This window comes from Chrysochloris asiatica, unplaced genomic scaffold, assembly GCF_000296735.1.
Source record: "Chrysochloris asiatica unplaced genomic scaffold, ChrAsi1.0 scaffold00312, whole genome shotgun sequence".
NCBI classification, from domain to species: Eukaryota; Metazoa; Chordata; class Mammalia; order Afrosoricida; family Chrysochloridae; genus Chrysochloris; species Chrysochloris asiatica.
In genome coordinates this window covers 963,606-977,332 of record NW_006408830.1, presented here as the reverse complement: position 1 = coordinate 977,332, position 13,727 = coordinate 963,606, and the positions used below count along the sequence as shown (strand labels likewise).

The 13,727-nt window shown below is 54.8% G+C and overlaps 2 protein-coding genes across 2 annotated transcripts; one reads left to right on the top strand and one right to left on the bottom strand.

The window, feature by feature from the left end:
• The first annotated feature begins 421 nt into the window (after positions 1-421).
• Positions 422-4,005, top strand: EIF3G (eukaryotic translation initiation factor 3, subunit G). The gene is made up of 11 exons (XM_006875159.1): positions 422-500; positions 639-685; positions 1,169-1,252; positions 1,341-1,429; positions 1,566-1,625; positions 2,284-2,388; positions 2,482-2,671; positions 3,221-3,328; positions 3,435-3,571; positions 3,658-3,764; positions 3,990-4,005. The coding sequence occupies exons 1-11, from the start codon at positions 481-483 to the stop codon at positions 4,003-4,005; spliced, it is 963 nt and encodes a 320-aa protein (XP_006875221.1). The 5' UTR covers positions 422-480.
• A 343-nt stretch (positions 4,006-4,348) lies between these two features.
• PPAN (peter pan homolog (Drosophila)) lies at positions 4,349-10,239 on the bottom strand. The gene is made up of 13 exons (XM_006875158.1): positions 10,184-10,239; positions 9,924-10,094; positions 9,479-9,580; positions 9,246-9,296; positions 8,979-9,149; positions 8,439-8,515; positions 8,144-8,251; positions 7,916-8,039; positions 7,758-7,836; positions 7,513-7,642; positions 7,258-7,430; positions 7,121-7,178; positions 4,349-5,480 (listed from the first exon to the last, which is right to left on the bottom strand). Exons 1-13 carry the CDS (start codon positions 10,199-10,201, stop codon positions 4,349-4,351), a joined length of 2,394 nt encoding a protein of 797 aa, XP_006875220.1. The 5' UTR covers positions 10,202-10,239.
• Positions 10,240-13,727: the final 3,488 nt, after the last annotated feature.

Here is a 13,727-nt window from a genome sequence, read left to right as displayed (position 1 = left end):
AATATTTGGCTTTATCTTCTCGAACTGATCTTTGAAATTTTCTGTTCAGCTTTTGGGCCTCCTCATTTCTTTCATTTGATTTAGCATCTCTACGTTGGAGAGCAAGTTTCAGTGTCTCTTCTACCATCCATTTTGGCCTTTTCCATCTTTCCAGCAAGGGGACACCTCTTTAATACTAGTTTTTTTTTTTTTTTCCAGCAACAAAATGGAAATAATAATGTCCCCCTCACGATGCCTGGACTAAGTGCTCAATAAATAGGTTTTGTTGTTATTATTTATTTATTTTTCTTTTTATTAAAGGTAAATCAGGAGCCTGGCACCACCTGGGTACCAGCGCCCAGCGGCATCTCCATCTCCTTCCGCAGGGGGCGCTGTGCGGGAAGAGGTCGGGCTGCTCTAGGCGACGGAACAGGAAGTCTCGTTCTTCTCTCGCTTCCGGTCTCTGGCCCAAGCAAGGGCTGCGTGGATAACGTAATTGTAATGCCGACCGGAGACTTTGAGTGAGTCTGGGGGTCACAGAGGGGGACCCGAGTTGACAATTTGGGGGCTCTGAGGAGTTTTATGGTGGGTGGAGTTGCCGAGTCTTTGGGGACCCGGATTCGCTGACTCCACCCTCCGCTGTAAACTTGTCCCCGCAGTTCGAAGCCCAGCTGGGCGGACCAGGTGGAGGAAGAGGGAGAGGACGGTGAGTTCGTCCGGGTTGCCTCAGCGCACCACAGCGTGCCGTTAGCTCGGTCACTGCCTTCAGATACGGTCGCTCGACCGGGACCCCGCGATCTGACCCCACGTCTCCATCACGGCTTGCCTGCCCTTGCCGCGTCGCCTCTTGCTGGCTTCTGGTGCTCACTGTGATCAGTCCCCCTTCCTTCCCCATGCCGCTGCCCGGGTGCCGATGAGGAGGTGGTAACAGCCACACTTACGTTGTGCTAGTGTCTTTCTGGCCTGCCCCCCACTTTCATGCCAGGGCGTTGGGTCTCCTACTTGTTGATGTCTACTCAGGTCCAGGGCTGTTTCACCCTTTGCCGCTGACTGATTAGTGTAAGCAGCTTCGGCCCTTCACGGCTGCTCTCGGGCGCTTTTTACCCACTTTTCTGGTGTAGGTGTCATCCCTGAGTTTTTTCCATCTCAGCGTCTGAAACTGACTCCTCCTCCCCATTGCCTTTCCCAGACAAATGCATCACCAGCGAGCTCCTCAAGGGGATCCCTCTGACCACTGGTGACACCAGCCCAGAGCCTGAGCTTCTGCCAGGAGGTGAGTGCCGATGCCCCTGTGCCTGGACTGGGTCCCCCCTCCTTGTTACCCAGGCCTGGCTTCCCTCACTGTTCCTCCTCTGTCCCAGCTCCACTGCCGCCTCCTAAGGAGGTCATCAACGGAAACATCAAGACAGTGACTGAGTACAAGATAGATGAGGATGGCAAGAAGTTTAAGGTGAGGCTGTGGGAGGGGCTGAGGGCACCTGGACTGGGATGAGGTGGTGTGTGGGGATGGGATTGGGGAGGAAGAACTTCTGGTCCCAGGAACCTTGGGACGCAGGAAACCCAACCTTTCCCCCCACCATCCACAGATTGTCCGCACCTTCAGGATTGAAACCCGGAAGGCCTCAAAGGCTGTGGCAAGGAGGAAGGTGAGATTCCTTCTGCCTCAGCCCCCATGCCCCCGATTTTGGACCAATCTCAGGGCTGGCTGGGGGTGTTTGCACTCTCTTGAGGTCCTGAAAAGTCCAGGGCACGGGAGGGTATGGGGGTAGATTGATATTCTCTTGGCTGGTCTACCAGGAGGAACAGAGCCAAGTCCCCCCCCCCCCAAGTGGTCAGAGCAGCTCCTGTTTACTAGAGCTAAGCACTCCTGGAAGAAGTGATGACAATAAATACTCTTGGCATTAGTTTTTCTTTGGTCCCCATAGCAACCATTTGTGGGCTTCATGGGGGAGGAAGGAGTTTGAAGGTCAGGGCCCCATGCTGTCTTAGTTCACCCTACACCGTTACTCTGAACCACCTTAGGGCCACCCCTCAGTAAAAGCCTGTTTGACGTCTGTCATCCCACACATGCCCATGCCAGCTGTAAGCCCATTTGCTCACCCGCACCGTGGGCTGAGAGCTGCCCCTGCCTCTTGGAGCTAGCGGCATGTGTTTGGGAAGCAGGAACCATTGCTATTGTCATTTGAGGGGTGCACCTGGGGATGGAGATTGGGGCTTAGGGTCCAGATGCCCCAGGGGTAGGTGTTCTAGATCTGGCTGCCATGCATGTCTCCTGACCCGTCTCCCATCCTGACCTGAGCTCAGAACTGGAAGAAGTTTGGAAACTCAGAGTTTGACCCACCGGGGCCCAATGTGGCCACCACCACAGTCAGTGACGACGTCTCCATGACATTTATCACCAGCAAAGAGGTAAGTAGGCAACAGAATGGGCCTGGTGCCCAGAGTTGGGGTGGTGGGGGTGCAACAAACCCCTCCCGAGCTGCCTCTTCTTGCCCCTGCCAGGACCTGAACTGCCAGGAGGAGGAGGACCCGATGAACAAGCTCAAGGGTCAGAAGATTGTGTCCTGCCGCATCTGCAAGGGTGACCACTGGACCACCCGCTGCCCCTACAAGGACACATTAGGGCCCATGCAGAAGGAGCTGGCTGAGCAGCTAGGCCTGTCCACTGGCGAGAAGGAGAAGCTGCCTGGAGGTGCCCAGGCTGGGGGGAGGCGTCATCACCTGCTAACAGTGTCGGCACTGTGAGGCTGTGTGCCTGGGGTTGGGGTTGTGCCGGCAGCTGGTCAGGTGGGTGTTATGAGTGTCGGGGGGACTGGGTAGAAGGTGTGAGTGCGTGCACTCGGACGAAGCGTGTGGTGGTCTGCATGGGTGAGACTTGCCAGCTCTGGTTCTGCTGGTGACTTGTGTGTCTGTCTGTAGGGTATATGTACATGTGTGCATGTGCTGTCATGTGTGACCCTGTGTCTGGACAGCTCTACATCCGGCCTTGGCTGTGAGAGGCATTTATCACCTGTATGGGAGTGGGTACCTGGGACTGAGCCCAGCCCTGTGGGTTGTTGCTCTCAGTGGTGCGGACCTGAGACTGCTAATGGTGCTGTTTCCTGAATGTGGCCTGGGCTCATCGACAGCACTGCAGCTCTGGGTGGGCTGGGTCAGGGCCTGAGCTGCCAGCATCCTGGGCAGGCTGGCTCCTCAGTAGTGTGCACCAGGGCTTCCCCTTGACCTGGGTTTTGATCTCTAGAGCTGGAGCCCGTGCAGGCTGCCCAGAGCAAGACAGGGAAGTATGTACCGCCGAGCCTGCGTGATGGGGCCAGCCGCCGCGGGGAGTCTATGCAACCCAACCGCAGAGGTGAGTGTGGGGGCGCCTGACGCCAGCCTGCTGGGTCCCTCCCAGCACCTGTAATTACCCTGTGGGTGGGGCCTTTCCTGAGAGCCTCCTCTTCTGGCCTGCCCAGCTGATGACAACGCCACCATCCGGGTCACCAACCTGTCTGAGGACACGCGGGAGACTGACCTACAGGAACTCTTCCGACCTTTTGGCTCCATCTCCCGCATCTACCTGGCGAAGGACAAGACCACTGGCCAGTCCAAGGTGAGTGGGTAGCCCATGGGGCGGGATGGCTGGATCATCTGCCCTGGCTTGGCCCCCAGCGTGCCTGACCGCATTCCCGCCCCCAGGGTTTCGCCTTCATCAGCTTCCATCGCCGTGAGGACGCTGCCCGAGCCATTGCCGGTGTGTCTGGCTTTGGCTATGACCACCTCATCCTGAACGTCGAGTGGGCCAAGTAAGGCTCCTGCCCCAGATCATGTCCACTCACCCCCCCCCCCCCCACCCCCCCAGGGGACAGACAGTGGCCCTTCTGTCCAGCAGCTTCCAAGTCAGGCACAGCCAGTGCATGCCGAGGCTATTGTCATCCTTGTTCTAAGCTCTCAGTCTGTTCCCCCCCAACTCCTGTCGGGGGGTCAGAGCCCCCACATGCGTCCTCCTTATCATTTCTTTCCTTTTTCAGGCCGTCAACCAACTAACTTACCATGGCTGCTGCTTAGCCGCCCCCCCCCAGGACCCTCGGTGACAGGAGGTGGCTTCCAAGTTTGGGACTCCAAGGGCAATAAAGGCTCAGATCACCAAGTGCTACACTGCTTTTATTTTCACTTGTCACGCTTGTGGTTGCAGGGCCAGCCATGCCTCTCCTCGGCGTGGCTTTACCCTCTTCCCAGGCTGTGTGGAGGGCTAAGCAAGCAATATGCTGCTGTGGCTCTAGCCAGGCCCACCTGCCTGACCACAGGCCTCTCTTTGGGGAAGTGGTGGCCCAGGCCTGCTGCACTCTGTCCATTCAGCTGTTGTGTTCCAGCACTTGCATTAGAGCAATCATGAGGTGGAGTTGGAGGACCAGGGCGCTGAGGTTTGGGAGTCTGTGGCTGTGACTTGCAGGGATAGGGCTTGGCTGGAGCTCTTTGAGACTTCTGGAGTCTTTACTCTGCTGTGGCCAGGACAGTGTTGGCAGCAGCAGCCCAGACTGGACACCGTGGCCATGTAGAGCAGTGGGTGGAGGCAGATGGCCAGGGACACGAGGACCCTCATAACCTGGTAGGCCATGTAGGACCCCTGGTCCAGTTCTGCCTTTGCCTGGGCCTCATTCACGAAGTCTGGGCATTGGGCTTTCCAACGCTGCCTGGCATACACATTGAGCACATGTGTGACTTGATAGGGCACATAGGTGCCAGCATAGAGGACCACACCACTGACCACCAGCAGTGCCACGTGTAGCTTGTCGGCCACATTCATGCCGTGGCTGCGCAGCACCGCCCAGCCCAGTGCGCTGTAGGCTGCCAGGGTGAGCAGCAGGGGCAGGCCACAGCCCAGGGTTACCAGTACCAGGCTGTAGGTCCTGTAGGCCTCGAGCTGATGGTCATCTGCTGTCCCCAGGCACTTGGTACAGTTAATACTGTCGTTGGTGCACGTCCCCATCGTCACGCGGGAGAAGCTGAGTGTGGGTGCGGCAAGCATCGCTGCCAGGACCCAGCCAATGGCACTGACAACCCAAGCATGCTTGGGCCGCAGGTAGCTGCGGGTGAAGAAGGGGTAGACGACGCCCAGGTAGCGGTTGAGGCTGATGCAAGTGATGAAGATGATGCTGCCCAGCAGGTTGCAGGTGAAGAAAAAGCGCTCCAGGCGGCACGTGACCTCCCCATAATTCCAGCGCTTAGGGGGGTAGAAGTAGGCGGCCAGGAGTGGCAATGTGAAGGCATACAGCAGGTCGCTGATGGCCAGCTGGGCTGAGAAAATGACAGCCGGGTGCCAGGGGCGCTGCTCCCGTGTGCTGAAGCCGTACAAGGCCAGACCATTGCCTGCCACAGCCACTAAGAACTCGATCACCAACAAAGGCCACAGAAAGTCCTCTTGGAGACTGTTGAGGACTCGCTCTGCAGCAGCTGAGAAATTAGCTGGGCAGCTCCTTTCACCTGTGAGCACACACATCCGAGTGAGCCCTGATCTGCCTCTACTCAGCTGGGCTCCCCTCAGCCCACCATCTGCAGCAGGCACTGGGGCCCAAGAGCTCCCTATGGCAGCATCTCATCAAACCCTTACTATAGCCTGGAGGTGTGCCAGCTGTCCCTTGATAGCTGGTAACTTGGGAACTCAGGCTGACAAGTCATTAGTCCTGAACTAGACTCTTCCCAAAGAGCCAGCTGGGGCAAGTTTGGGGTGTGGGTGGGGGGCCAAGTGCTCATGGGCAGCACAGCATCCAGAGGCTGTGGGATGGAATCAGAGCCCAGAGGAGGTACCAACCCAGCCCAAGAATCAAGACGAACACTGCCCTCTGACACCCTATCAGCAAGTCCTACCAGGTCTTCCCAGAATCTGGCCCTGGCCCGGCACCTTCTACCCTCACTCCACCAACTGTCTGAGTCAGGAGCCTGCTCAGACCCTCGTGGCTCTCACTCAAAGATAGTTACACTTTTGTCACGCTCAGCCAGTGCATGCTCTCCTTCCCCCACTTCAAGTTCCCACTCGCCCCACCACCATGCTGGTTCCTGAGTCTCCTTCCTCAGAGCCTTTGCACTGGTTTTTCCTTCTGCCTGACTCACCTGCCAGACATCCTTAGGGCTCCCTCTCTCACCTCCTCCTATCCTGTCCACTCTTTCAAGTGTACTGACACCTCCAGCCCGGGCTGTTCCTCCCACCTGTTCACCAAATGCAGTTCACTAAAAGTTCACTTCTCCCACCTGCCGTTGGGGTCCTGTTCTCCCCCTGCCAGAATGTCTCCAAAGCACTCCCTACTACCTGATTCCTCAGTGCCCAAGACACTGGTGGGGCGCTTGAAAACCCGTTTCCTGTGTTCTTTGCTGATACGCACAAATGCCTGAAACCAGCCCAGTATCAATGCCTGCCTGTGGGGCTTGAGGAGGAAGTGGGCATCTACACATGATCTGTGCTCTCACCCGTAGCTCCCAGCCCCACATGAGGTCAGGTGGGCACGTTCCTGACTCAAGCCCACAGTGCATCTCACCTGTGCTGGACGCCATGGCGTGGTCCCAGTTGGGTGTGCTCCCCATGCTGCCGTGGTCTATTCTGAGTTACCAGCAGGCAGTTGGGTTGACTCCTCCTGGCTGGTAGCCCCACCCACAGCCTGCAGAGCGGGTTAAGCCACTACCTCCTCCTCCCTTCCTCTTTGCACCTCCCATAACCAGGCCGGTCTGGTGAGAGACATTGGACCCCGAGCCAGCCTGCTGCAGTCCTGAGCTCTTCATGCCTCCAGGCTTGGAGCAGAAACTTGTCAGGCTTCCAGTTGCTGCTGCCCCAGGCCTCTCTGGACTGCTCATCCAGGAGCTCCAGGCAGCTCTCCACACAGACTCTTGAACATGTCAGTCATTTATTGAGGGAGGGTACCAGGGAAACAACTCCTTTATAAAAGGAAACTGAGGGCTGCACTGGAGCCTCGCCCAAGCGTCTCTCAGCCCCAATCTGGGGCAATTTCAGCCTGGAGGAGGGGAAAGGGGCTTTCAGGCTCAGGTTGTTCTCTTAGGTGGCCTCCTGTGGTGCTGCAGCCGGCCCCGGGCAGCCCCTCTGGGCCCCAGCTTGGCCTGGGCTCCTCGAGACTTGTCCTTGGGCTGTGAAGGCCTCCGGTCCTTTCCCCGCTGCTTCTTGCCTGGTGGTCCAGCAGGTCGTCTCCTTTTGGTCAGCCTGGGGAACATGTCTGGAGAGAAAGACAGGTCAGTGCCCTGTGGGCACTGATGCATGACCCTGGTACCCTGCTTCACTGACCCGTTACGTACCCTCGTCAGGCTCTTCACCCACTGCCTGGCGAAAATACTCGGCTTCATCTTCTTCCTCCTCCTCCTCGGGCTGGCCAGTGCCCTCTGTCTCCAGTGGGGCCCCTGGGTCCTCAGCATCACTGTCTCCACCGGCTTCTGCCCGTGCCCTCTTCATCCCCGCCAGACTCTTCTTCCTGGAAGAGGAGGTGTCCGTCACTGTGGTGGCCTACACTCTGGCCCCACCTCACTCCACCCGCTGGCCCGCCCACCACACACTTGTGGGCCTCTCGCTGCTCTCGCTTGCGCTGCACATTGTGGGCCTGCTGGTCCTGCCTCTGGGCCTTGAGCCGCAGTCTCTCCTCCTTGGCGGCCAACATGGCCTGCAGTTCCTCCTCTGTCTTGTGCACTGAGCAGGAAGAAGGAGGTTTGTCAAGACCCACTGTCCCTAGCACCTTCTGCCAATTCCCTTTGAGAGATCTCAGACACTCCCTTCCCATTACGCCTAACCCCAGGCACCTCACCAAAACTATGGAACAGCACGTTCCCCTCCCCGACACCCTCCTGGATCTTGATGAGCTGCAGCGTCATCCGGGGACCAATCTAGGGGGTGTACAGGAGGGAAGGGTCAGTGCTTCCTCAGGATTGTCACCCTCAGGCCAGTCCCTGTGCAGGGCCTCACCTCTGTGAGCCTGACCGCACTCTGCTGAGACCGCATGTTGCCACGCCCGGCGATGGCCTGAGGGAGTTCTGTGGTGTTGTGCTCACCGTCCGGCTCTGCCTCACTCTCAGACAGCCCTGCGCCCCTGTGCAGGGAATGCCTAAGACTCAGAAGGGGATGCCAGGCTCCCAGGACAGCTCTTGGGCCCTCAGGATGGTGGTCCCCCCACCCACCCTGCACCCTCCTCACGTGGCCAGCAGTTCACTGATGTCCTGCAGACGGCTCATGTTGGGAAACTTTTCTTGGAGAAGCTTCTTCATCCCGCGACTGGCACCCACAGGGACAACTTTGATGCTACTGCAGGGGCCAGAGTATGCAGGGAAGGTATGAAGGGCCAGAGGTGGGAGGTGAGATGCTCTGACCTCTTCCAGAGAGCGTCAGTGCGTTTACTTTGAAACTGAACAATCACAGAATCTCAGCAGCAGCGTGGTCATCAGCCACCCTCAAAGCCCCAGAGTCCCCAGTCCCTGACCCCAGCACTCACTAATGGCGGAGGTCCAGCTCCTGGGAGTCGGGGTTGTAGTTGATGAGGAGGCAGCGTTTGATGGTGTTCAGGTTTACCTGGAAGAGAAGGAGCGGGTACAGGCCACATGAGCAGCTCACGACGAGCCCCATCTTACCATGGGGGCCCGTGGGGTCGCAAATGGTGTGTACTGACCATGTGAGGCTAACTCCACTAGACTCCCTAACCTCAGACTAGAGACTTTGTCAGCCTTACTTTCTCTGTAACATGGGACTGTGACAATATGTACTACACTGTACAGACCACTGTCGGATCTGCTGAGGAAATAAAGCACCATTAGCATTGTGTTCTATCTGCCAGATGAACAGGTGGGCTCCCTGGGTAGCCTCTTACCCAGTGTTACTGAACACACAGGTGGGACCTGACCTCAAGACTCCGTAGACCCAGGAGTGGGTGCTTTTGGATACAGTACTGGGAAGTGAGGCCCAGGCCATCAATCCAAGGGCCTGTGGTGCTGCTGACCCCACCACCCACCCCTGTATCAGTCCAGAGCCGGCCCACCTTGTGCACGTTGATGGAGGGAAACAGGTTCTGGAACATAGTAGCCATGAGCTTGACATGCATGCCATGGGGACCGAAGCTGTTGAGCACCAGGAGGGGCGGGTGGGCAAACTGCTGCTCATGCATGCGGTGCCGGCGGAGTGAGGAGACCACATCACGCACCAGGGTGTACTGTAGGGTGGGGTGGGGAGTGGTGACTGCCCACCTTTTCAGAGCTCAGCTCCTACCCACAGGGCCCTCTATCACCTCCTCCACACCACCTCTCACCTTGTTGATCCGGAATGTCAAGGTGGGACCTCCAGGGAGGCGCATCAGCTTCTGCAGAGGAAAGGAACCCATGAGGGTGGGGACATCCTGCCAGGGGCAGGGAGTACAGGAATCAGTGCCATCTCTTCAGAGCGTTTACTTTGAAGCCAGAATCATGGAGTTCAGAGGCACATTGAGTTCATCATGAGAGATGGGGAGCTGGAGTGAGGTGAGGGGTGTGGGCATTCACTCACAAAGTAGATGTTGGTCTCCGTTTTGCTCAAGATCAAGAAGTGTGTGACCCCGAGAGGGCCCGCCACTGCAACACAGTCCTTCAGCGAGTTCTTTTTCCGTACCTGAAGATCAATAAAAAAAGAAAAGAAACTACCAGAAACATCTCTAAATAGCATGTTTACGCTTTGGCGGAGGCTGTTCCTTGGGAGCTTCTAGCCAATGACACCTGAAACTGACGACCTCGGCTGCTAAAATTCATGGGTCGGAATTACTCGAGAGTACACACGTAATCCCACGGCTCAAACACATGGCAAGCCCCAGGCACCTGCGCTGCCTCCCCACAAAGCACGTCAAGGCTGGGGCGATGCTCCCCACTTGGGCTTGCACAGTTCAGTGGCGGATGCCAGGCCCGCAGCCGGGAAAATGGGACTTAGGGTGAGTGGAGAAAGGCTAAGTGTTGCCGACCTGCAGGCGGGTGGCGGTGAGTGGCTCCATGACCCGCCGTACATCTAGGCTGAGCTGCCGGACGCCGCGACCAGCGCGACCCCGAGTGAACACGAAAGAGTGCGGCTGAGCGGCATAAGCCTCGAGATTGCGCAGCTGCGCCTGGGCGCGCGCGCGCTTCTGGTGCCGGGACTGTACGGGGCGAGAGGCGAGGGGTGAGCACCTCGGCCTCCACGAGGGAGCCCTCGGCGCTCCCCGCCTTCCCGACCACAGCGGCTCACCCGCTTCGGCTGTCCCATGCCGCGGTCTACTCCACGAGGCCTCCTCGGTTCGCTGCTTCCGGCGCTGAGCCGTTCACTTCCGGCGCCAGCCAGAGATCACGTGGGGGCGGTACTGCAGGTGACGTCAACCGGCGGACTAGCTTGTGTCCAGGAAACCAAGGCGGAGGCTGCGCAGTTTTGCTACCCAGCGCCGGCTTTCAACAAATTGAACCGCAGGTTCGAGTACCTCCTCAGCTCATTTGCACCAACTGCGTGATTCCTCCCCCTTTCCCCCAATTAAGTAAGGGGATTTCTGGTGGGGCGCTGTGGGTTAATGCGCTGGACTGCAACGTCGGTTTCAACCTCAAGGTTGGCGGTTCAAGCTCACTAGCCTCTCCTCGGAAACCCTATGCAGGGTCGCTATGGGTCGCAACGGACTCAATGGCACTTACAACAACAGTGAAGTAAGAGACAATGTCAGCAGTTCAAACCCAGCAGCTGCTCCTTGGAAACCATACAGTGCTGAGTCAGAACTCGACAGCACTTTACAACAATGAAGATCACAAAGTTGGTGGTTCAAACTCACCAGCCGCTTCTTGAAAACCCTATACAGGGTCACTATGAGTTGGAGCCAACCCAACCTCAACGGCACTTAACAACAACAGTGAGTAAGAGGAGTAAGTGTAGTGCTATAGGACAAGCACTGAACTGCAAGGTCAGTTTGGATCACAAGGTCGGCGGTTCAAACCCACCAGCTGCTCCTTGGAAACCTTATACAGGATCACTATGAGCTGGAACCGACTCAACAGCACACAACAACTAATGAAATGAGAGTCCTGGTGTGGTGTTGTAGGATCAGCACTGGATTGCTAACCACAAGGCTGGTGGCTCAAACCCACTAGACGTTTCTTGGATACCTTATACATGATCAGATGGATCTTGCCTGAAAGCAGAGAATACCAGAAAGACGTTTACCTGTGATGTATTGATTACACAAAGGCTTTCGAATGTGTGTGGATCATGACAAGCTATGGACAACATTGTGGAGAATGTGTGTGTATTCTGGAATACTTATGAGGAACCTGCACATAGGCCAAGAGGCAGCCATTTAAACAGAACAAGGTTTAAAATTAGGAAAGGTGCGCACCAGGGTTTGTTTCACCATACTTTTTCAATATGAAACAGATTATATGATGAGCAAATAATCCGAGAAGCTGTACTATATGAAGAAAAACATGGCATCCGTATTGGAGGAAGACTCATTAATAACCTGTGATATGCCCATGATACAACCTTGCTTGCTGAAAGCAATGAGGACTCAAAATACTTACTGATGAAGGTCAAAGACCTTCATATGGATTGCATCTCAATGAAAAGAAAACAAAAATCCTCACCACTGGAAAAATAAGCAAAATCCATATAAATGGAGAGAAGACTGAAGTTGTCCAAGACTTCATTTTGCTCATATCAACCATCAACACTCATGGAAGCAGCAGTCAAGAAATCAAATGACATATTGCCTTGGGCAAATCTGCAGCACAAGACCACTTTAAAGTGTTGAAAAGCAGAGATGTCAGTTTGAGGACTAAAGTGTGCCTGACTCAAGCCATGGTATTTTCAATAACCTCATATGCATGTGAAAGTTGCACAGTGAATAAGGAAGACCGTAGAAGAACCGATGCAATTGAGTTACGGTGTTGGAGGAGAATACTGAAAGTACAATGGATTGCCAAAAGAACAAACATCTGTTGGAAGAAGTACAGCCAGAATGGTCCTTGAAAGTCAGGATGGTCAGACTTCATCTCTTGTACTTAGGGCGTATTACCAGGAGGGACCAGTCCCTGGAGAAGGATATCGTGTTTGATAGAGTGGGAGGGTCAGAGAAAAAGAGGAAGACCCCCAATGAGATGGATTAACACAGTGGCAACATTAAGGTGTGGCAATATTGTGAGGTTGGCACAGGATCAGGCAGTATTTCGTTCTGCTGTGTACAGGGTCGCTATGAGTCGGTACCGACTCAATGGCACTTAACAACAACAACATGAGGTGGAACTTAATGGCACTTAACAACAATGAAGTTAAGAAAGTTTCTATTAAAATTAAAATGCTAGATTTCAATGTCTTGAGTGTGTATTTTCATAAGGTAAAGTTATCCAAGATAAAGTTTTCCCATCTAATGTAAAGGAGGAATCCTGGTGTGGCTCTGTGGGTTAATGCGCCAGACTGCGAAGCCGTTTGAACTGCAAGGTTGGTGGTTCAAGCTCACCAGCTGCTCATCGGAAACCCTGTACAGGGTCATTATGGGTCGGAATCAACTCGACGGCACTTAACAACAACTAACAATGTAAAGGAGCTCTGGTAGTGTAGTGGTTACAAATCGGTCTGTGAACCTTAAAGTCAGCAGTTTGAAACTACCAGCTGTTTCATGGGAGAAAGATGAGGCTTTCTGCTCCCATAAAGATTTACAGCCTCAGAAACCCTGTACAGAATGGCTATGAGTTGGAACCGACTCCATGACACATAACCACCACCACCAGTGTCAAATGCCACCTTCCTTTCCTTTGGATTTATTTTCTCTTATTTGTCTTTAACGAACAGAAATTTATTGTCTTATGGTTTTGGAGGCTGGGGATTTGAGATCTGACTTGATACCTTCGGAGGTTTTGGTAGGATCGCTTCTTCCATGCTGGATTCTAGCAGCATATCTTCAGCTCTTCCAGTTTCTAGTAGATTTAGGTTTTACTCGGCTTGTAGATGCCTTTTCATATAGCCTGTCTTTGTCTGTCTGTCATCTCCTTTTTATAAGGACACCACTCAGATGGAGTTAGGACCCACCCTACTCTGATTTGATTTTATACTAATTTACCTGATAACATCTTTTATTTTTATTTTAGCTGCATGATTTTGATAACTTTCTCTACTCCAAGGCATATCAAGTTTCCTAAAGTGAGGATGAAGAAGTCCTTTCTGACCCAGAATTAAGAGTGCAAATGTATGCTCAGTGGCTGGTACACTGGCAACAGGCATTTTGGTTGCAACCAAAGAATTGGGCAATTACTCACTGGGGGCCCCAGCTGCTCTGCGGGGGCTCTGTCTGCAGACAGGCTAAAGGATGGAAACTCCACCTCACCTTCTGGAAACTCTGGACAAGGCAGGCGCTTCTTGAATAATCCACCCCCTCCCCATTTCCTCTGAGTCCCAGTCTTGGCCACAGGCCTCTGGCTTCTTCCCCAGAACCTGGGGGTTGCGGGGAGGGACACCCCTTCCTGGGCTGAACATTTCTCTCCCCACTTATGTCTGCCTTCCCCACCTCTGTCTCCCCCTTTCCAGCCCCGTCTTCTCTCCTTCAGACTTGTGTCTGCCATCATCTCCAATTTTCCCCATTTCTATCGTCCTCCCAGTGTGAGGAGCCTTAACTCTTTCCCCGCCTCTTCATTTCTTTTTTCATCTCCCTATATCCCTGTCTTTTGGACTCTCTCCCCTCCGTCAGCCCTTCTCTGTGACTTACGAGGTTTCTTCTCTCTCTGCTGCCAAAGTGAGCTGCGGGTGGGGGGGCCGAGGGACC